General features: G+C 39.6%; 2 protein-coding genes across 9 annotated transcripts in view; one reads left to right on the top strand and one right to left on the bottom strand.

Annotated features, from left to right (window-relative positions):
- Positions 1–942: 942 nt before the first annotated feature.
- Positions 943–23,553, bottom strand: part of RPS24 (ribosomal protein S24) — a 229,759-nt gene continuing 207,148 nt past the window's right edge. Inside the window, exons 1-7 of one of the 7 annotated variants that reach the window (XM_064662627.1) lie at positions 8,205–8,291; positions 6,296–6,361; positions 5,502–5,711; positions 4,918–5,028; positions 4,069–4,085; positions 1,868–1,903; positions 943–1,037 (exon numbers count right to left, since the gene is read on the bottom strand). In XM_064662627.1, the coding sequence (XP_064518697.1) occupies positions 4,080–4,085; positions 4,918–5,028; positions 5,502–5,711; positions 6,296–6,361; positions 8,205–8,207 (396 nt within the window). In that variant the 5' untranslated portion in view covers positions 8,208–8,291 and the 3' untranslated portion in view covers positions 943–1,037; positions 1,868–1,903; positions 4,069–4,079. Of the gene's footprint in view, positions 1,038–1,867; positions 1,904–2,159; positions 2,173–4,068; positions 4,086–4,742; positions 4,800–4,917; positions 5,029–5,501; positions 5,712–6,295; positions 6,363–8,157; positions 8,162–8,204; positions 8,294–23,553 lie in introns of those variants that run through there. The other 6 variants (XM_064662630.1, XM_064662628.1, XM_064662631.1 and 3 more) reach the window with 6 other exon arrangements.
- POLR3A (RNA polymerase III subunit A) overlaps positions 9,027–23,553 on the top strand; it is a 34,871-nt gene continuing 20,344 nt past the window's right edge. For both annotated transcript variants that reach the window (XM_064662581.1, XM_064662582.1), the window contains exons 1-16: positions 9,027–9,156; positions 9,941–10,076; positions 10,609–10,746; positions 11,279–11,450; positions 12,632–12,786; positions 13,748–13,987; positions 14,858–15,020; positions 15,216–15,352; positions 15,922–16,025; positions 16,726–16,867; positions 17,320–17,460; positions 18,657–18,726; positions 19,312–19,439; positions 20,844–20,982; positions 22,915–23,079; positions 23,351–23,523. In XM_064662581.1, coding sequence (XP_064518651.1) covers positions 9,113–9,156; positions 9,941–10,076; positions 10,609–10,746; positions 11,279–11,450; positions 12,632–12,786; positions 13,748–13,987; positions 14,858–15,020; positions 15,216–15,352; positions 15,922–16,025; positions 16,726–16,867; positions 17,320–17,460; positions 18,657–18,726; positions 19,312–19,439; positions 20,844–20,982; positions 22,915–23,079; positions 23,351–23,523 — 2,247 coding nt within the window. In that variant the 5' untranslated portion in view covers positions 9,027–9,112. The remainder of the gene's footprint in view (positions 9,157–9,940; positions 10,077–10,608; positions 10,747–11,278; positions 11,451–12,631; positions 12,787–13,747; positions 13,988–14,857; positions 15,021–15,215; positions 15,353–15,921; positions 16,026–16,725; positions 16,868–17,319; positions 17,461–18,656; positions 18,727–19,311; positions 19,440–20,843; positions 20,983–22,914; positions 23,080–23,350; positions 23,524–23,553) is intronic.

The following is a 23,553-nucleotide window of genomic DNA, read 5'->3' on the forward strand; positions in this document are numbered from 1 at the left end:
ATCAATAAAGGCAAAAAAACCACAGCATGAGGTACAGAGGATTTATGGTACAGCTAATAGTGTGATGCTGCTGAATACAGACAACAGTAACAGTAACCCCACTAGTTCGAGACTCAGACTGAAGGTACTAGAAAAGGTATTAAGTGCTTCATCTATACTTAGTAGATCTTGCACAATATCCCCTTTCAACCACTTTAACAACTCCTAACTATGGTACTGTTGGTTTCCTCCCCCAAACAGTAAAAATGCCTTTCCTGCATTACAAAGTGCTGTCTAAGTACAATGGTAGTACAATTCAAAAATACTGTACTTAGGTAATAAAATCAGAACCATAATCAGCACAGCTGCTACAGCTGCAATCTGTTTCAGTCCTATTAAGAGTATAAAACTTGTATTTTGCTTGCTCCTCAGAACACCTGCACCAGAATGCCCTCGCTTCCATCTTAAATGGCTTCTTTAACACTACCAGATGAAAAAGTAGGGGTGTACTACACAGTTGGCAGGCCAGAGACAGACCCCACAGCCTGTCCTGACAACTTGGGAACAAAAGACAAATCAAGCCCAATTGCTTCCCTACCGAAAATCATTACCTGTGGAAGTAAGCAGCTCTGAGTATCTCTGTGTACATGTTTTGTTCTCCCTTACGCTGTATTCTACAGGTCTATAGAAATCAGGCAGCCAAACAAGAACATCTTAAAAGGACTTTCCAAACCACAGTTTGAACAACAGATGACAAAAGCCTGTCTATATCCATGAAATAACACTGCCTGCTTGGAATTAGTTCATACTACTACCAGTAGAAAGCATTTCAAATTGATAGTCAAAACAAGAGGTGTTTAATTATGAAAAGGTTTTAATACAGTGCAAACAGTGCACCTATGCTGGATTTCTCAAACTTTACAAAAAGTAGCTTTCAAATCAAAACTATAGGACAAATCAGCGTTTTATTGACACAGTTTATTTGATGTTCAAGTCAGATGAACAGGTTCTGCTTTCCAGAATAATTCCTTCTGTACTTCTTCATAGAAGGATGGAGACTGTAAAGGAAAAAAATACATTACTACCACAAAATTAAAACAATTTTTGCACTCATACATTTATAAAGCCTGAAAAACTGGTTCCTAAACAAGTCAGGTGAACCACACTACTCTTCTTTTAAGAGCATAAAGTTCAAAATTTCACAGCACCGTCATGGGAATAAATCAGAGCCTAGATTACAGCATCCCTGTAGAAGAGCTCCACAAGCTACAGGTGCTTTGACAGCTTTCTGTTTAAGACACTAGACATGCTGTATCAGACAGACCATCTGTAATAAAACCACTTTTTTCTGAACACTTACTGAACACAGCACTTAGGTTTCTGCAACAAAAATACAGGGACTTACCTGTAAGAGTATTACGCTTGTTTTTAAGGAATTTACTTGAAATAAGTGTAAGAAAACAACAGAAATCTGTTCTGAAAATAGTTATCATACTACTTTAATCTATTTAAGACACTAAAAACCAAGGTCTACTATCCTCTCTTTAGCATACCTACAAGTGAAAAATGTAAGCCTTGCTTACAGTTAGACTAAATAATCAGCAGCTTTAGGAACAGTAAATGTGAACTGCCCAATTTCTTATTTCAGTCTTTACACTAATCAGGTATTTCATGTAAGTCGAAGTCACATAAGCTATCAATTCAGTAGTAATTGATAGCAGTAATTTACTAAAGAAATTTGTAAATATTCCTTCCTAGTCTTAAACTCTTGCATTTGGTTCTGCATCTGCACAAGTACCAGTCTTTGCAAAAATCAGTGTTAGACCTACATCATCATAATGACTGGACTCCTGAATGTCTACACTTACAAAGCATTCTCAAATCATACCTGTGATCCATTTTCCATCTGAGGAATGTTCAATTACTGAAAAAGAGAAAGCATTAATTAATATTAAGAATATTTTTATCTAAGTTCTACTACTGTAGAAGATGGAGCCTTGAAGATTTTTACTGACACTCACAATACGCTTTTTTCAATAATCACATGGAAATGTGGTAGGAAAACTTCAAAATTTTGACTACTGTAGAGACTGAAGACTTAAATTTCACACATTCTCTCAAACTCAAAAGGAGACCTAACAATAGTTGTTCAGAGCTTAACTAATATTCAGAATACAATTGCATGTTCAATTATGCCTACAGGCTACAATGGCTTAAAGTGCCTATCCGTCCACACTTCTGTTTGATAGCTTTTTTTTTAGAAAAGCCTCACATGTCAAGGGCTGTCACAGGTACAGATATGACATTTAAAGGGGAGGTGGGCTTTTTTTTTTTTACATTTCAGTGTTGCATGGTATATGGTCACTGCTCTGAAAGCAAAGACTAGGTGAAGGACATCCACATATACTTGTTGCAAATTTTTAGCAAGCTCAGCAAAGTCTAGAGCTACAGTTACATTAAATAACACACAGCACTTTAAAATACTTCTCTTCAAACTGCAGGGAAAACAGAATGGGAATTCTAATGGGGTGAGAGGGAAGTACCAAAGAAAACAACCAGACATTGGCACAGTTACATATGACCTTAAGTTCAAAAAAAATTATTCAAGTATGATTCACCATTTCAGTAATTTTCATGACTAGATGGTACATAACTTTTAGAATAATATACACTTGGCTGAAGATTTTTCAGAATCAAGTGCCTACACATTTCTGAGATAAATAGTTCTCACAGACTGTATAGGTGGACTCAAAAACATATTCCAGGACTCCTATTAAAAATTCCTCTGCATAGCTGTGATAAAGGATGATGAACCATACCACATCATTATCTTTAAACATGCATTTTTCAAGATAAATTTTAAAGACACCAGTGTATTTTACATTTTTCTGTAATGCAGCACAAAACTCTTATCAAGCAAGTTTTCCAGAATGCACACAAAATAATGTATCCTAAGTGAGGACACAAAGATTAACAAAGGTGGTAAACAAGTAACATCTAACCCATGCATACTTATCAACTGAATGATAATTTAAAAAGATATCAATAATGAAAACCACAGTTTACCTACTACTAACATTGCATGCTGGTTTGAGAAGCACTTGATACATAAGTCACATCTTCTACATAATTACCACAGAATGTGATCCTGGCCCTAAATTTGTGAAGTGCTGATATGCTTTAAGAGGATTTCTCTGAACTGGACAGCTTTAACAATTCAAGTGACAGTAATTTAACCATTTTGCATTAACACTCAATAACAGGTACTTTCAGGTGCAAAAGTCTTGACGGGAAGTTCATCCATACTACTGGGATCAGTGCAACATTAAATGACTCCCTTGCCATTGACAAAAGGGTGTATGTTATGTGTCACTACTATACCAAATGCTATTTTTGTGCCATAAACAACTGCAGGACTTCATGATTAAAACAGCATTAAAGCAGAAAGGAAGAAGGCTCAAAACCTATCTAGTAGAATAGTTCCCTCATCTAGTAATTGTCAGTTACACTGGTCCATTTCCATCCAGTGATAACAAGAATTTGACTTCCATACTAATTAAAAAATCTAATTTCACTGAAATTTCCAATGTCGCTTTAATTTGTGTCTTAGCTTGGAATACTGCAGGACAATAGTTAAATATAGTTTAAGGCAGACAACTGTGCCTTTTTTATTTCCAAACACCATCTCAAATGCACTAAGGTGTGATGTGACTCAGCTTTCATGTACACAACTACTTACACACAACAGTCAAGTTACACATGCAATTGCACTGTACTACTTTGAATCAGATCCTGGGGTGTTCTGAACCAATGCCTCAAATTAGAGTATTGAGTTTCTTGGATTTCTTCTCACTGAGTTCCTTATTTTAAAGCTGATTCACTGGTTTCAAAAGTGTTGTTTGCTACTGGCCAAATTTTATTTCTAATTCACATGGAATAAAGTGCATTATGTTATTATTTAACCCTCACAGGACAGATCTAAGTTTAAATCAAACATGCATGCAAGGCAGTACAGTGCTTTAATTGAAAGGATGGACACATTTCAGTGATGTATAATTCAGTCACCACATCCATGCTCATTTCCAGTACCTGTAGATACTTCATTTCTGATGGAGAATTCCAAGAAAGTAGAAAAAAAGCAAAAGTGAAGATTACTAAAGTACAAGATGTCAAGGCATTTTCTCAACTACAAAACTAAGCATTGAAACCCACTACTCTCTCTCCCCTTATTAAGAAGAAAATCTACTTGGCTGCACAGCTTATTTTGCATTTGTCAAAGGACAAAACACCATGAAGGAAGATGACTGGCTTCCCACCCAGGCTATTCCTCAGTTGTGGTTTTGTTTCATGACAGAGGAACTCTGCCTCCCTCCTAGCTGCTGGTATCAGGTTCCAGCCTCAGCCCAGGAAGCTCCCACCACAGGAAGACTCTACTGTCTTCGGAATCAGTCACTTAAACCCAGGATAAAACAGTACTTTTTTCTATTTACACTCTGTTGTCATTGCCTACAATATCCTTAACAAACTCACCTTGATAAATAACACCATAAGTAACAGTAACTTGGTGGAGTAAGCATTAGGTACTTAGGCAGTCTAAGTAACAAGTGTTAAGACTATCTAATGTGTGTATTGCGAGACTGAGTTATGTGATTAGAGCAATACTGTTAGATTTAGGAAAGTGTAACTTTAGTTCAAGTGACACGTGGGAAACAGTAATTTAAGAAGCATTCTTTCATGTTGTATCAGCTAAGCTTGTAGCAGTGAGGAGGAAAACTAAGCTACAGAGCTGATGACAAGCTATACAACACACAGATTACCTTCTGTTATCCAGTAGAACAGGTGAAAAAATGAAAGAAAAACAGCATTACTCTGTTGAAGAATCTAATCAACATTCCAAAGGCAAATGCTCACTCTAGCTTAAACATATTCTCATCCTACCTTCTTGCCAGCACCAACATTTGCCTTGGCTGTGCCCCTGACTTTCTTCATTCTGTTCTTACGCTCCTTTCGCTGCTTCCTGGAAGTCTTCTTCTTTTCATACAAGCCATGCTATTAAAAAAGTTAATATAGCATTTGATATTGTTTTTCAGTTACCAACTCTCAATTTAATTTTTATTACTTCTGAACTCTTCATATACAGTTTAAATTTGAAATATTAACTAAACAGCAAGTTCATTAACCAATAAATGATTCAACACAGACCATAAACACTTAAGTAGCACATGGATCAGCCCCATCTCTTATGCTTCTTCCAAACCTTTAAAAGTGATTTATTATCTATTATTGCTAAACATCTCTGGTAACAGGTTTTGCCTTTCCAATTCTCCTGTAATGCAGAGTAAGAAAAACTTAGCCTCTTTTGCAAGTGCAGAGACTAACCTGTGTTATTTTAAGATGTCTCACATGACTGAGTATACCAACAGTACTTTCACAAAACGTGGGGTTTTACACATGTAAATACTGAGTAATTAAACGCTTCTAACCTATCCTAACTGCTTCCAAGATACTAGAAGACAACATACCCTGGCAAGCCTGTGCTTTGGTTCATTTTTCTTTGCATAGTCCAAGGAATCGTAGATCATGCCAAAACCGGTTGTCTTGCCACCACCAAAGTGAGTTCTGAAGCCAAAGACGAAAATTACATCAGGGGTTGTCTTGTACATTTTTGCCAGCTTTTCCCTGATTTCTGTTTTGGGGACTGTGGCCTTCCCAGGATGAAGCACATCAATCACCTAAGAAAGAATTTTGACAAGTTGTATAAGAGGTCAATATCCAGTACAACAGCCAGGTGCTACAGTCCCACCAGGAGCTTAAGACTTAAACTAACCTACCTTAGCAGCACAAAGTATTTATTATTCAGTTTGATATAAAAGCAGCCAAAAGTTTCCTGCTTCAGTCATTCAGATTCGAAATCACCTTTAAGATCATTTAATCCACCAGTAAATTCAACACTGTCAAGTCTCTCAATGGTACTAAGCCATGTCCTCCAGTCTACATGTCTTTTTAATATCTCCAGGGATGATGACTTAACACCTTCCCTGGGCAGCCTGTTCCAATGCCTAATAATCCTTTTGGTGTAGAATTTTTCCCCAACATCCAATCTAAACCTCCCCTGGTGCAACTTCAAATGACAGAAGAGTTTGCTACCTCACCATCAGTATTTACCTTCAGCATACATCAACACATCTAAAGCCATAAGCTTTTACAATAAGAACTTTGGAGATTTCAAGGGCCCTGTACTGAGAGCGGCTGAAAACCACCTGCAGCCCTGAGTCAACAGACAAATAATTAAAGGCAAATTTCTGTATTCTTTTACCATCTGCTTGCGCTGCAGCAGCCTGTTTGTCATGAACTTCCTGGTTCTGATGGTCACTGTGTCATTCTGCAAGAGAAAACAAAACAATAGCTACACGTACAACTGAAATGTAATAAATACGTAAAAATGCACACTACAGCAACAGTCAGGAGCCTCAGACACTGACAGTGAACTCATGACCTAAGCAGACTGGTCTGGGCTACAGAAAATACCTGTAAGGACAGTGAAAACCTGACAAACTCATCCCCAGTTTTCAAACATTACAGCAACACACACTTTCACCATTCTGAGAAGGTGAAACAGCTTTTAGTGAAACACACAGATTAGGGCCCAAGCATTGGAACAATGTAACAGAAGTTTCCTTAGGAAGCTCAAATGTTACAACCTCTGTGGTGTCCCACCCTTAACGGGAAGGAGCATGGAAGACTCCTAGATGCTTGTGGCTGAAAGGAATGACAAAGGTCAGAGGGTCTACAAAAGCTTACAAAGTTTTATGAGCAAAATTACACACTTGGCACGGAAATGGGTATGTTAGACCTTGGCCTCCCAGTGTAAAGACACAGCAGTGGGTTTTGGATAAAGGGATACGCTGAAAGGGAAGAGAGTGAGAACAGAATGGGAGAAAGGGATCACCAATCCTGGCTCCAACATCAGCCTCAGCTTCCTGGGTAACCTTTTATAGATAAGTTTCTCCCTTTCTATGTTATCATATACCGTCCATTCTTCTAGACCTTTCTGGAAATAAGTGGGAAGACTTTGATTCCCCCCCAATAGTCCATGCCCGTTTCCTGGCCTCATTCCTTCACTTGCACTGTGCTCTGTTCATGTCCAGGAGCCAGAACAAGGATGCCTGTTCCTGGAAAAGTGCTGCCCTACCTCTATGTGGCCCCTCTCCCCAGCCACAGTACTCCCTGGCTGTCATTACCAACACTCCTTTGGCTCCGCTGCCACCCAGCTGTTGGTGCTGGAGACACACAGGAGCCCACTCAGCTTTTAAGCTTTACAGCTTCTTAACTGTTAAAGAATGGGTCAGGTAGGGAGGGACTACAGAGGGTCATCTGGCCTTGCTTAAGCACACAGCACAGGGCTGGGTGCAGACAGTTCTTGAATATCTCCAGTGAGGGAGAATCCACACATTCTCTGGACAACCTGTTCCAGTTGCTCACACAGCAAAGAAGTTCTTCCTCATGTCCAGGTGGAACTTCCTCTGCAGCAGTTTATGCCCATTGCCTCTTGTCCTATTGCTCAGCACCACCGTGCAGAGCCTGGATCCATCCTCTTGGTACCCTCCCTTCTGATACTGACAGACATTGACGAGATCCCCTCTAAGGCTGAAACAGCCCAGCTCCCTCAGTCTGTCCTCATAAAAGAGACGCTCCAGACCCTTTTTTCTTGCCCTCCACTGGATCTGCTGTAGGAGCTCCATGCCTCTCTTGAACTCAGGTGCCCAGATTTGGACAGAGCACTCCAGATGCGGCCTCTCCAGGGCTGCGCAGAAGAACGGGATCACCTCCCTCGACCTGCTACCAATGCTCTTCTTAACGCAAAGCACAAATTTCTCTAAAAAAACCCTGCACGCATCTCTTCCCGTAACGCCTTCAGAAACAGGCAGCCACAAGACACACACAACTCTGACCTACGGCAGCTCCCTGATAGCTCCCGAGCAGCAGCCCAGCGTTACCGCGCTATCAGAGCCCGGGGCCGCACCCGGCCTGGCCCGAGCCCCGCTGCTACCAGCGGACACAGATACGCGGCAGCACGGCCGCCAGAACGCCGGCTCGGTGCGCGCCATACTCGCACGGGCGGGTGCAGGCGGGCCAGCCCGACGGGGCGCGGCGGCGCAGGGGCGCGGCGGGGCCGGGATGGCGGCGGTGCGGGGCGGATGGCGGGGAAAGGACCGCGCACTCACCATGGCGGCGACGGCGGCGGCGGCAACACGGCGGGGAAAGGGCCAGCACCGCCTCCCGGCCAATCATAAGGCAGCGCGGGGGCCTTCCCACGGGGCGGGGCCTGGCGTGGGGGTGTCTTCTTTAGAGCCGGGCGTGGTGAGGGTGCCTTCCGTGTGCCTGATGGGCCTCGGGGCGGAGGGGCGTCGCGTCCTGCAGGAACGGCGGGATGAGCTCGGCCCGGTCCTTCCTGGCTTGGCTGAGCCCAGTTCAGTTTAGTTTTCCCGCCACGTGCTGGTGCTGCCGCGGCTCTGGCTTCGCCTTTGTGCAGCCTGTCCTGGGGCTGCTGCTGGGGCGCCACGCACAAAGTCAGGGGCTGAGCCAGAGCCATGGACTGAGCGTGGCTGTGGAGTTGTTTAAGGCTGAGGGAGCTGGAACTGTTCAGCCTCGAGAAGAGGCGACTGAGAGGGGACTTCGCCCATTTGTATAAGTATCTAAAGGGGAGGTGTCAGGGGATGGACCAGGCTCTTCTTGGTGGTGCTGAGCAATAGGACAAGAGGTAACGGGCAGAAACTCCTGCACGGGAAGCTCCACCTGAGCACGAGGAGCAACTTCTTTATTGTGCAGTGACCGTGCACTGGAACAGATCACCCAGAGAGGGTGTGGAGTCTCCCTCACTGGAGATGTCCAACGCTGGACACCACCCTGTGCCATGTGCAAGGAGTGGCCGTTCTTGAAGGGCGGGGCGGTGTGACCCCCGTGGCCCCACCGTGATTCTCCCAATCCCGCCCATCCCGTGCCCGCTCCGCTCCCGGAGCGCGGCGGGTCCCGCTGGGGCCGCCAGGGGGCGCTGCGCGCGGAGGCCGCGCCGCCCGGCCCGCCCGGCGCGTGCACCCCCGTGGGCCCGGCGGGTCCCGGCGCCGCCGCCGCGATGGTGAAGGAGCAATTCAGAGAGACCGATGTGGCCAAGAAAATGTGAGTGGGGCCCGCGCGGTGCTCCGGGGGCTGAGGCGGGGAGCGGCAGGATTCCCGAGGCGGGGCGAACCATTGGAGCTGGGGAGAGGTTCGGGGCGGGGGGCGGGGCGGGGGGAGCTGATGGCGCGGCGGCTCCGCCCGGAGAAGCGCTGGCACGGGCTGGGTTATGCCTGTGCCCAGGAATATAAACCACCAGCTCACCGCAAAGCAGCTGTGCTCTCTATAGTTATCTGAAAAGATCCTGTTTCAGCACTACTGTGAATCAATTTAACCACCTTTGCATTGCTTTCGCGTGCTTTCGGGTCCGCAGAAGGGCAGCGGGGCTGGTGAAGGGTCTGGAGCACAAGTCCTGTGAGGAGCGGCGGAGGGAGCTGGGCGTGTTTAGCCTGGAGAAAAGGAGGCTCAAAGGGGGCCCTAATTATTCTACAACTACCTGAAAGGAGGGTGCAGCCAGGTGGGAGTCGGTCTCTTCTTCCAGGCAACAATGGATAGGACAAGAGGACACAGTCTCAAGCTGCACCAGGAGAGGTTTAGGTTGGTTATCACGAAGAATTTCTTCACCGAAAGGATGGTTAGACATTTAAGGGCAGATTGGAAGTAGCACTTAGAGCCGTGGTCTAGCTGACAGGGTGGTGTTCAGTCATAGGTTGGACTCGATGATCTCAGGGGTCTTCTCCAAACTAATTGATTCTATGACGCTTAGGGAGGTGTGTGCTTGTCATTAGAAGTGTTTCTGTATACGTGTATGTGTGCCCATACATACCTGTGGACTTTTCCATCCTAGAAGCCACATCTGCTTTGGCATGAAATCTCCAGAAGAGATGCGTCAGCAAGCTCACATTCAAGTGGTCAGCAAAAACTTGTATAGTCAGGACAACCATCACTCTCCACTGCAGTATGGAGTGCTGGACCATCGCATGGTGAGAACCATTTGTTTTTCCCAGACTCTTTTTGTGGAACTACCGAAGTGGTTAAAAAAAGTTGGAGTCACTGAAATGTACTGCTTATCCAAAATACACAAAAATGAGTCTTTACCTGAATTTCATAGACTGTTAGCTCTAGTGGCAACTACTTTATTCATGCTTTTGGGGGGTTCAGGAATGCATTCTTTTGAGGCAGGAGGTAAGTTCTTTCTGCCAAGTTGTTGGGAGACCCAGAGGCATCCATCAACAGGAACAAAATGTCATAATGTAGATGAATGGGCTGTGGGTCACTTTCAAGAGCTGTGTAAGTCCATGTTATTGGTGTCAGTAGGGGCTGTGTCTAAAAAAAATATTTTTCTTAAGGGTTGGAGTGAATATAATGCTACTGATGTGCTTCTGATGCTGGGGAAAAGGAGTGGGTCTGCTGTTAGAATACCTGACTAGCTTAAAAACTGTTGTATTTTGTATCTATTCAGTCAATTACAGCAAATTTTTCTTTCTTTATGCGTGCATTCTCTTTCTCCCAAAGGGAACCAGTGAAAAAGACCGTCCCTGTGAAACCTGTGGAAAAAGTCTAGCTGATTGTTTAGGACATTATGGATACATTGACTTAGAGCTGCCATGTTTTCATGTTGGATACTTCAAAGCTGTGATAGGCATCTTACAGGTAAACATGATTATGATTTGTTGTCAGTTTTTAGTCTAGAAAAAGGAAAAAGTCAAGGAAGATGATGCTTGAAAGTTAATGGAGAAGGCCAAAATAACATTGCATTATTAATTTGTTTTCTTTTGCAAAATAAATATATTTCAATACCAGTCTTAGTGATGTAAATACATCCATTTTGTTTTATGCAACCTTAGACTGATAAATTTAATGTTATTTTTCTGTCATTTCAATTAAATATATACAGTATAATTTGCCTTTAAGGACATCCCAGTAAATCAGAGCTCTGTTTGCTATATATGGAATTTTAAGGTCCTGCAGAACTTAGATAAGGATTTGCCTCATTTGCTTGCTGTAACTTATTTTTCTCCTGGGCTTTTTAATGTATATTGCAATGTGAAAATTGGTCTTTCAATAAGACACTAAGTAGTATCTCATTCAAAAAACTGCATTCTGTTGAAGAATTTAAGGTATAGATCAAGAGGTTACATCTCTGAATGTTAGACAACTGTGTTTCTACGTGGTTACATTTTAGATGATCTGCAAAACCTGTTGCCGTATCATGCTGTCGGTGGAAGAAAAAAAGCAGTTTTTGGATTACCTAAAACGACCTGGCCTTACATACCTTCAGAAGAGAGGGCTAAAAAAGAAAGTGTCTGAGAAGTGCCGAAAGAAAAACACTTGTCCTTACTGTGGGGCCTTTAATGGTGAGTGTTGGCATTAGCAGTTTGTGAAGCTGTCTGCTGTGATGGCTTTTTTACCTCGACAGCTGTGATAGGATCCAAATCTTGAATGTGCTTGTTTGTTGCACAAACAAGTGTTCTCTCCCACAAGTGGGTGTTCTCTCTGGCCTTTGTTAAGAAATAGGTAATTTTATTTCTAGTGCCAGACACATGCTCTTTCATGTCTCATTTGTGTGGATATAGACATTCACCTAGTTGCTTGTATTCTTTCATGGAAGTAACCAATAGTTGATACTTGAATACTGGCAAAAAAAACCTGTTTAGTGTGTTTTTAAAAATACTGGGAGCTGTTGGCAGTGATTAATACCTGAACATGAAAACATGGGTAGACTTTGTAATTTTGAGTGAACATCATTTTTCGTCATGGTATTAAATTGTCCTTCTTAAGATTGTTCCTTCTTCAGGGCAGAGTATCTTCATAAGGTTTCACATCGATTTTCAAAATACATCTTGTTTTTTTTTCTTCTACATTGATCACATGTTAGTGCTGTTTAAGGACTTAGTGTTACAGATTCATAGTAGATAGTTAATCCATAACTTAGAACTTCACACTTTTAACTCATGAAAATTGTGGGTTGTTTGTTGTAATGTTCAACAACCTGAATAAATGGAGAGCTACTTCATCATGAGTGCCATATGTACATGTAGGGGGCATAAACAGTAGGCATTTACAAAATTACATGTTAGGTTGGCATACTTCAGTAAAAAAAGTGAGCATTTGTTCTAGTTTGTGAAAGTTTCATGAATAATGTTACCTGTATGACATGAAAATATTTGATTTTTCTGATAATTCACTTCCAAAATTAATTCGGAGATAGTGGTATGATGCATAAATGTAACATCTTACTCCTGTTTTTTAGTGTTGGAAATTCTACTTTAAAAAAATATCTGCTGTGAATGAGATGAAGCTGAATTAAAAAGTGTGGACTAAACCACCTGCTTTCACCTTCAGATGCAGCATCATGATGTAGACACACCAAGCCATCCATACAAGAAAGTATGACTTGGTTGTCCTTGTATTTTGTGAGTTCAGGAAGCTGGTTAATAAAGCACATAAAGTTGTTTTGTTTCTGTGTTTAGCAAAGGTTTAACTAGGTTTGGAACTGTACTTGTTTTAAGTTCTGATGTTGTTTTATTGCTTGCAGGAACTGTGAAGAAGTGTGGTTTATTGAAAATAATACATGAAAAGTACAAGACAAATAAGAAAGTCGTAGATCCAATAGTATCTACTTTTCTGCAGTCTTTTGAAACTGCCATTGAACATAACAAAGAAGTAGAACCCTTACTGGGAAGAGCTCAGGTGACTTTTATTATTAATTAAATTTTCTGCTAGTTTTTGTGCATGACATAAAACTCCTCAAGGGTTTTCAATGTATGAGCTGAAGTCTTATGGTAGTCCAAGAATTCTGTATATCAAGACACATGAAGAATGTTTGTATCTATTGCAATAATGTTAACTTTGCTAAAATGAGAAATTTAGTTTATTGGTATGTTCTGATACATCACTTTCTGCCTGTAAAGAATGGGGATCTTCTTGGTGTGTTAGGCTTCTATAAGCTAGAAAAGGAAGAATAAATGTACAAGACAAACAAGTTTGCACATACAGGTAGGTTTACTGTAACTCCAATATAATTCCGATATACAGATACTTTTTTCTTCAGAAGACCTTAATGTTGAGAAGGAGAGAGGAAACTTTTTTTATTCACTTTTTATTTCATGAAGCTTTGCATTATATGCAGTTTTGTTTCCTTCTGCTCTCTGCAAGCTGGGAAGATCTCCAGGTACATCTTTGAGTAGAAAAAGCAGTGAATATCTGGAGCTTCTTATACTACAGCAGTAGCTGTTGTAGGAAGAAAGCAACTGAGTTTTGGAAAAGAGTCTAGAAAGTACTGTAAAGTTATGTGAGTTTCTGCAGATAAAATGAATACAATGTGCTGTAAGTTCATTGTAGGATGTTAACTGCTTTGTCTATTAGCTATGAAATACCCTTTGTTAGCTCTTGAGAAAAGACAGTAATATTATGACAAGTGAACACTAATATATAGGAAAAAAAACATGAGGAAGGAATATAGCATGTTAACATTTGAGATGCTAAAAGCATTGAGTCAGGATAAATAAACCAAAACATAGTTTTATTTGCATGAATAATTTTGTTTGCCTTTGAAGAAGACTTTCTTTTTGAACATCAGTAAATAAGGGGAGGAGGGAAGCACTGAAACTTGATATGATGGCTTTTCCCCGTTTTCCAATGGATTTTGTAGGAAAACTTGAATCCTTTGGTAGTGTTGAACCTCTTCAGAAGAATCCCAGCAGAAGACATTCCTCTACTTCTAATGAATCCAGAAGCAGGTAAACCTTCAGATTTGATCCTCACACGACTCTTGGTGCCTCCGCTGTGTATCAGACCCTCTGTGGTGAGTGACTTGAAGTCAGGCACCAATGAAGACGATTTGACAATGAAACTGACTGAGATCATTTTCCTCAATGACGTCATAAAAAAGGTGAGTTATCCTTCAAGCTCTGAAACTGTTGCCATTGAAAAGATTTGGTTAGAATTGAATACAGGAAATGGGTTTAGTGCTTACAATCTGCTACTGTATCTCTATGTTGTTGGGATTTTATTGAAAGAAGTAAGAAAAGCTTGCTTCAGATGGAGCTGGCTGACTGGCTGCTTGCAGTTTAGGACCTGCTCAAGATCTGCTGGGATTCTTATGGGAAATGTTTTGTCATTTCAGCTCTGGTCTGTAAATTTCTTTTTTCCCTCTCCCTCCTATGACACTTTTCAAGTGGTCACTTGCAATAAAAATATTGCACCTATTGCTTTGTGCTTTTTTTTTCTTTTTTGTCCTTGTAGACTTTCCTTTTTTTTTTACTACATCTTTCTTTATTTCATCATCTGTTCTTAAGAAGTCAGGTTTCATTTAGCATGGTTATCAAATTCAGACTAGAAGTAAATTTGACAGTTTATCAGTTGTTTAGAAGAGCACTTCTATCAAACTAATACTTTTTATGCTTTTTGAAACTGGTCTTTTGTCAAGCAAACAAAATCAGTTGAGTACTGACTCTCCCCTGATTGACAAATTATGAGATACTGGTGATTTTCCTGACTGTTAAGTTATATTACCTTAACTTCAGTGGATTGGGAAGAATATAATTTAAACAAATCCCTAGTTTTGTCCAAAGCCCATGTTAGTGAAAAGATAGCAGTATGCACCCTGTAATAAAGTTACCTTGCCTTTTTCATTCCAGTGTATGGAAGTGTCATAGTGTTATTTGCAGAAGAAGAGTTGTACTTATAACAGAAAAATACTTTGCTAGTTTAATATGTGGTGTTATATTTATTTTCTGAACTGGATGACTATTTTGTTTAGCATAGGATATCAGGAGCCAAAACACAGATGATTATGGAAGACTGGGATTTTCTTCAACTTCAGTGTGCCCTGTACATTAATAGTGAGCTCTCGGGAATTCCTCTCAACATGGCACCTAAGAAATGGACCAGAGGTTTTGTTCAGAGGCTTAAGGGAAAGCAAGGTATGTCTAGAAAGTTGGTTTTAATTTTATTTTTTTTTTGAGCTGCAAATATTTGCTATTGTCAAGTGTATCTCTGCCACTGTTGTGTTACACTTCAGTGCTGTACCTTAAAGGATGTTCTAATATGCTGTCTTAACAGATAATATTTTGCAAACAATTTTTAATAAAAGAGTTTTAACATTTTTATGTTGTCAGGTCGTTTTAGAGGCAATCTGTCTGGAAAGCGAGTGGATTTTTCTGGCAGAACAGTCATTTCACCTGATCCTAACTTAAGAATAGATGAAGTAGCAGTGCCTATTCATGTTGCTAAAATACTGACCTTTCCTGAAAAGGTAAGTAGTATAGAACCAAAACTCAAAACTCTTCCTATGCTTTTTTTTTTTTTTCTCTTCTTGAAACCAGACCTCAGTGTTGTTTCCTTTTAGCCTTTCTATAAAAGGGAGTGAATGTGTTGCATTCTGTTTGAAAGGTCATTCAGTGATGCTTTGCCAGTTTTGTTGCTGTTAGCAAATGAAGGCTTTAGCATTGGATATGGCAAGTGCTGAGAGGGCATGTGGTCTAAGGTGTGACCTATCTAGAGGGAAGAGTTTTGCTTCATATTTTTTGAACTCTTACATAGCTTCGTGTGTTTGTTGGTGTATCTGTCTAAGGAGTGGTTGGGTATTTTTATATCTAAATTTATCACCCAGATTTTTAATTTAATTTAACTCTGTTATTGTGCTCAAAGATTGGCTTGTGTTTTCCTCCTCTATTCCCTCCTGCCAATTCCCTTCAGCAGCTTGAGGCTGTGACAGGAGATTGTCAGTTGAGCCTAAAATTTGAAAATGCAAAAACCACCAGTAAAAACAAGAGATCCTGAAACATGTTTCGTTTGTTTCTGATTGAAATCTTTATGCAACAGGTGAACAAAGCAAATATTAATTTTATGAGGAAACTTGTTTGTAACGGTCCGGATGTTCATCCTGGAGCCAACTTCATACAGCAAAGGCACACCCAAATGAAAAGGTATCAAGCTTTTCTGTAATGATTCACTTTTTATTTCTCCTCATCAACTTGTTCTTACTGCTGTGTGAAAACAGGTTATATCTAAAGAGACTAAAATTTATTTTTAGAATCTTTCATTATGGGCAGTAGCAAAAGAATTGTCATTATGTCCTCAGGTTTAGTGTAATATTTATTTCTAAATAATCTGTTACATTTAATCTGAAGTGCACATACTGATGATAATGAACTGCAATTAGATTGGTATTTTTTTGTGACTGAGACTTAGTTGAAATAGAGGGTGTAGTACAGATGTGAATGAAAATGGGCAGTTATGGACAAGTTGTACTGCCTGTTTTCACGAGAGCTAATCTGCAGTCAGTTTATAGGTAGTAAAAAGGGATAATATATGAATAAAACTTCCTATACTCTCTGATACAACTGAAACAAATTCTGTTTTTATAAATTGACTTTTTTCTTACTTACTGGTCTAATTACTGTAGCTTTGTTAACTGATGTCAAAATACATTCATTACTTAAAATAGCAGCAGGACTGATGGTTAATGATTCAATCTGCACCAATTTTGTCTTCTACTTATTGTAATAGAAATACTCCAACATTTAATGAAAAAGCTTGCGTTATTAACACAGAATTATTTTTCAGTTGTCTTTACATCTACTGCTTATATTTCTTCTGACTCTGTTATTATATGTTGCTATTAAGATTTTTGAAATATGGGAACCGAGAAAAGATGGCCCAGGAGCTGAAGTTTGGTGATATTGTGGAGCGACACCTTATAGACGGTGACATAGTCCTGTTCAACCGACAGCCCTCTCTTCACAAGCTGAGCATCATGGCTCACATTGTAAGTGCACACAGTCTAACACAGAGGTGGGGCATCCCTGGATATTGGGTGGTTTACCTTCAGTGGTGTTTCTATCTTACATGAGCACAAATAAACAGCATCTTCTGAAGCAGTGTGTGGGAACTAGCATGAGTACAGTGCAGTTGTGCCTTTGCATGGGAACTGATGTGTACTGGGATAGCTGTCTTCTGCCAGTAGCCATAATTGACTTTGGTATCTGTTCTTATGTGAGCATTTCATTTTTGTAGAGTTGATGTGATCTCTGCAAAGCACATTGTCTTTCTGTGCTTTGTATAAATTCTTCATAATGACAACTATTAGCTATGTTTCTATAATACAATAAGTACGATTTCTGTCAATTCCTGCTTGAGTTAAATTCTTTAATCAGGAATTTTCATCTTTCATCTATGCTTGACTAAGTGTGCATCACTTTTTTTTTTCCCCTTGTCCAGGCAAGAGTAAAACCTCATAGGACATTCAGATTCAATGAATGTGTCTGCACACCATACAATGCAGACTTCGATGGAGATGAGATGAACCTTCACCTTCCTCAGACAGAAGAAGCAAAAGCAGAAGCACTTGTTTTAATGGGGGTAGGTTGATAATGTTTGGGTTGGGATTTTATTAGTGGCAGATTGGCTGAGCCCTGTATTTCTCAACTTGCAGTTATAATATTTCAGTGAAATCTGAAATATTATCTAGATTACTGGATGTGGATAATTTTTAACTTTGAAGCTGCCTGAAAACTCTGCAAAAGGGAATTCAGATTAAATTAGGACTGTTACTTAATGGTAGCCTAAATTTAATATCTGTGGAAAATCCAGTGGTTTTAAGTAAGCAGATGTCATTAGTATGTTTCTACCTGACTGTCCTTAGGGATTGCTACCCAACTAGGGTGGCTATGTTACCAACAGATATTTGCTTTCTGGTCTGACAGCATGCATGTTAAATCTAAGATAGACCAGCTGGAAATGTGGCAGCAATACTGGACTTATACTGGAGAAGGCAACTTACCAGTGAAGGCAGGAGGCTCTTAGGGCAGGGTCAAAAAGGGAGAAGGAAGGGTAGATAAATAGGGATCCCATGGTTGCAAGCTTTGATCTGTGGTGTGAAAGTAGAGTCAGCAGTATCAAGCTAAGGATTTTCCAGTACATTGCTCCTTTAGGGTGACTAAATGACACTGCTGCTTCAGATGTACATGTATGGGCTCCCTGAACTGACTCACTAGCTTAAAAAGAAAACTCCCAGCCCCCAAGTGTGTGATTGAGGTCTTTGTGGGTGAGTGTTCACTGGTGGATAGATGGGGGGTGGGGGTGATGAACTGGAGCAGTAGACTGAGTACTAAGACTCAGAGAAGAACATGGGGCTTGTGGAGGTGGCTGGCTTGACTGTTACTGATTAGTAAGGACCACACAACTTGGAATATTCCAGTAGCTCCCCATAGTAAGGGTAACCTCTTTTCTCCCTTCCCAGGTTCTCAAAACTAGCTTGTCTTCCCTTGCCTTAACTGTCCCTACCAAAACTCATCAAGTTGATTGCAACTTCTGTTTTGGAAACAGAATACGTAATTTCCAGTGACTATTCCTTAACTGTCAATAGATGTGCATGGACTGCAGTGAACTGAAACTTGTTTTACTTTTCTATCTTTTTGAAGAAAGCTGTACTTTGATTTAGAATAAGCTTTGACCATTTTTGCTAAAATAAATACCTTAAATGGTCAAGTTTTGTTTCGAATAGCAAATGGAATATAAGTGTCTTCAAATGCATGATGTTTTTTTGTATCATCTAGACTAAAGCAAACTTGGTAACACCAAGAAATGGAGAACCTCTTATTGCTGCTATTCAGGATTTTCTCACAGGTATGTATATAAGTTTATTTCAGAGGTGTGATATTTAACAGTTTTTCCTTCAGAATCACTTCCCTCCTTTCCGGAATTTTTCCACATTAATTAAAAAATTTCTTCTTTCTCAAGTCAAAGTGACATTATGAAATAAGGCCACTGTTTGCCTGAAATATAGTGATATCCTCAGACTGATTTCTTATACTGCCTACCTTTGTGGCTGCCAGTATTATTACCTTTGCATAGGTTTTGCAGTGTTTTTCTGCAAATGAATATTTGGGATCTTTATCTGCATTAGGTCGATAGCATAAACTGTTTATGATTATGGTAGAGGAGTTGATTTCATTCATTAAAAATTCATTTTAACCTACAGTAAGTACCTTCAATGTCCTAAATGCTTTGGGAAATGTCTCATTTTTAGAAATTTGATGTGGAGCAATTTAAAAAAAATCTGTAAAGTGTTTACAACCGAAGCTGTCTAAACTATTGTCATTTTGCATAAGTAGCTAACTAGTATTAGAATCAAGTAATTGACACTGAATATGCAATAGTTTTAAATTTAATCTTAATTTGCTCTGTCATAATCCTTTTTTTACATTCCAGGTGCCTATCTTCTTACATTAAAAGATACCTTTTTTGATCGAGCCAAAGCCTGTCAAATTATTGCTTCTATCCTGGTTGGCAAGGACGAAAAGATTAAAGTTCGCCTTCCACCCCCAGCAATTCTGAAGGTGTGTCAAAGTATTTTTTTCATTTTACTAAGACTTTCTCTGTTGTGTGTACTTGACCCATGGTGATGTTCTCAGCAGAGACAGTTCTTGTTCTCTGACATAAGTTTTGTATGAGATTTTGTATTTGTCTAGTGTGAAGTGCAAGGATCAGAATTTGGGGTCGAAGCTGTGCAGAAGTGGTTTGTGGGTTCCTGACACTGAAAGGTGTCAGCCTTGCGTGGTGCTGTCCAGATGCAGGATTCCTTCAGGGTTCAAACATGGCTTTGCTGCTGTCCTGCTGCTGTGACACAGATCTCCTGGCTGTTTGTGACCAGCAGAAAATACACTGTTCTTAGTGACCTCACTGTTACTGGCTGTGCAGAGAAATATGGGGCTGAGTGCAGAAACTGTATTATTCTTTGGGTCCTGAAATGCTCAATAGTTCAAGGTTTAGGAGACAGTAAACCTGGGAAAGAGTATCCTTTAGCTGTGTTAAAGGTTAAAGAGGATGAGTGCTGTGTAATTTGTTTGCTTGCAGGGTGTTTTTTCCTTTGTTACATCATCTACACAAAACATTTATGAAGGGCAGAGTATTTGTGTATTTTTTACAAACTTTGAAGAGAGTTTTAGTATCGTTTATTAGATTATGGTATGTTAAGCCTTCATTCACATACATTTGAGGGTGTTTGTATTTGATTAATTTGGTATTTAAGGCAAATATATTGTCTGGAGAGAGTTAGTACATTTTAAAATTTGTTGAATACTAAATGGTGTATACGTTTTTATATCCTTTATTTAATTTCAAAATAATGAATTTAATATTAGGGGAATTCAGGAAGTGGAATTGAAATATCAGTGAATAATACAACTTAAAGCAAGGTTAGGGAATTTATGGGCAGCATCTAATGTGAATTCTGTAATTTTATATCAACTTTTGTGAATAGCCAAGAGCAGTGATTCTTTGACTACTTCTGTCACTCCAGATTAATAATTTTAGTGCTGGCTGTGACAGTTGCTTACATCTAACTCCAGCTGAGGGGAGTACATAATTATATGAATCTTTAAACTCCTAAAGTTTTAAATCAAAGGCACTATATAAAGAAGGAATTGTAAATGTTGCAACCTCTTCGAGAAATTAAATGACAGCAGCAGCATCTTTTTCTTTTCTAATCAGAAAGGGAAACATAAGAGGGAGCAATAAAGCATGTTTCTCTAAATGCAAGCACATAACTGATGTAAAGGATAACCATGCTGCACTCAGATTTTTAAACTGTAGAAGTGCATAATACTTCGCTATTCAAGTATGGTTCTCTATAGAAAGGTTCTGTATATAAAACAGTTTTACAATTACATTCTTGCTTACTGTTTTACTGTAGCTATAGCATAAACTTGTAATCCTAATTCTTCTCTTTCTGTTTCTTTAAGCCTGTAACACTCTGGACAGGAAAACAGGTTTTCAGCCTCATTCTCAAACCCAGTGATGATTGTCCTGTAAAAGCCAATCTACGAACGAAGGGCAAACAGTATTGTGGCAAAGGGGAGGACCTGTGTTACAATGATTCTTGTGAGTGACACTTCTGAAGCTGTGGTTTGAAAGTCTTCAAAGAAATTGTACTCTCGTTGAGTTCACTGTAGGAGTTAAAGTGGTACTTCACATAAGTATTCTTGAAATGAAAAATAAAATTATGCAGTTGTTCTCAGAAGTTGAAGTTATGCTGAAAACCAAAGAAAAGATTTGGGTGTTTTCTTAAACTAAAATGTCTTCTGACTGATGCTGGGCTTGTCGTGATGCTAACTTAGTATTTGAACTGAGAGAAAGAGAAAAGCTAAGCAGCTTAGGAAAGGGTTGTGCAGAGGACAAATGGAAAAATTTGCTATCTTAAGTGGGGGTAATAATACAGAGATTAGGAGACAAACACTGAAAGGAGTTAGGATACCTAGGCAAGATAGGAATCCCTAGGATATCAAGCCATCTGTGTCCTTCCAATTAGCAAAGTCAGAGTGGCAGATGGAATGCAAAGGACCACTGTTGAAGAGGCTGTAGGAGATAAGCAAGACTTTGCTTCTAATTAATTTAACATTCATGTGGTAACTGTTGGAAAGGAACATGAGCAGGCAGGATTAGGCTGGCTCCTTGCTGCTCAGAAGTGTGAGAAGAGGAACCATTGATTTATAGTAATTCTTTTATGCAATGTTGATGTGAGAAAGAACTTCCCAATTAGCGCTCAGATCCACTCTACAGCAGACTGAGTGATTTCTGTAGAAGATAGAACCACTCTATGGCTGTGAAATTTATTATAAACGTGGTGGAACTATTTTTGTCAGCCTCTAAATACTAAGAGATGAAAGGCCACAAAGCAATTCTGCTCACACTTGTATGAACATAAGCCATCTTCTTTGCTCCACAGTGTATTCATTCTAGGAAGTATGGGAAGAATTTCCATTTTCTGAGTTTGACAGGAGCTCGTAATGTGGAAAACCTTTGGATTTTGTTGTTGGCTGTGTTCAGTTCTCTGAAAAAAATTCATTTCTGAAACCATACTAATTCTCTTCAGAAAGTTCTCTGCAAATTCTCAAAAAACACAAGAAATCCTACTATCATGTTTTGATTTTATATAATAAGAGATAGAGCACTGACTTGTGGTTCAAGAAGATGATTACCTAAATTCACATTGAAAATATTGAGCATGGAGTGCAGTATGCAAACATCTACAATGTTCTGCATAAAATGATTTAAATTGGATCCATCTACATATGCCACTCCTTTGAAAGATGTACAATGAAGTTGGTGATGAATATATATTGTACTGCTATCAGAAAATAAGTTTAAAGTTCACGTACGCAAGATACTTTTTAATTGGTTCAAGACTAAATCTTAAAGAAAGATTCAGTGCCTGAAATGGAAGGTTCCTAATGAAGGAAGAAGGAATAATCTAAGAGAGGCATCGTGTACAGGCATAAAGGCAAGGCAGATGAGTTGTTATGGTTCCCTTGTAATTAAAGGAATTTAGGAGTCTACCGTGTCTTTGCCTCCAGAGGTGCTTTGGTTGAACTGAATATCAAAATCTTCAAATAAGAGAACTGCAACTTTCTGAAGTTTTTTTGCTCTACTTTATAAATAAATAAATTGCATTGGTTTATTGTGATTGAGGGCTTTATTTCTGGATGGATAAAATTGATCGAAGGCTATTTAGATTAAGGAAGCAAAGTTTATTTTTAGATTTTTACCAAAAACTTAGTGTTTCTCACAAATCTTTAATTGGATACAGTTGCCTTTCTAAGGAGGAAGGAAAATAAATTTTAACTTTATTTGGTAAGGTCAGGTTATAGGCTGTTCCTCTTACAACAGTTAGTCATGCATTTCTACAGATACATTAAATATGTCTTTGAGTTTTACTCTTCTAATGAATAGAGCTTTTTTTTTTAAATTCTCTCCGTAAGTGATTACTAGTGATTAGTTCATGATGTAGAAAAGTTTTTGCCTTTTTATTTCTAGATGTCACAATTCAAAACAGTGAGTTAATGAGTGGCAGTATGGACAAAGGAACGTTGGGTTCAGGATCCAAGAACAACATTTTCTACATCTTGCTGAGAGACTGGGGACAGGTAGAAGCTGCAGATGCCATGTCACGTCTAGCCAGACTTGCTCCAGTCTATCTCTGTAAGTACATTTCCTTGTAAAATAGTACTTCAGTGCAGGAATAGAGTGCAAGCAAGCAAGATTTTTGCTTCAAATGTGAAATGCTGTGCTTAAAAAAAAAATAAGCTAGTTGTGAAGCTGGCAGACGGGGAAACAAACGGTTGTGCATATGCTTGTGATGTTCACATGATGGGAGGCAAAAATAAAAGTTCCTAGTGATGATAATATTCTGGTTTTAATTTGTTTTCTCCATGTGAGATGAAGCTATCAATTTATTTTTTTTTAATAATAGCTAATCGTGGCTTTTCAATTGGAATTGGTGATGTAACCCCTGGTCAGGGCCTGCTAAAAGCTAAGTATGAGCTCCTGAATGCTGGCTACAAGAAATGTGATGAGTATATTGAAGCTCTGAACACTGGCAAGCTACAGCAGCAGCCTGGTTGTACTGCAGAAGAGACACTAGAGGTAAAATTTTTGGTTTAAATCACTATACAT

This window comes from Pseudopipra pipra, chromosome 8 (genome assembly GCF_036250125.1).
Source record: "Pseudopipra pipra isolate bDixPip1 chromosome 8, bDixPip1.hap1, whole genome shotgun sequence".
In the NCBI taxonomy this organism is placed as follows: Eukaryota; Metazoa; Chordata; class Aves; order Passeriformes; family Pipridae; genus Pseudopipra; species Pseudopipra pipra.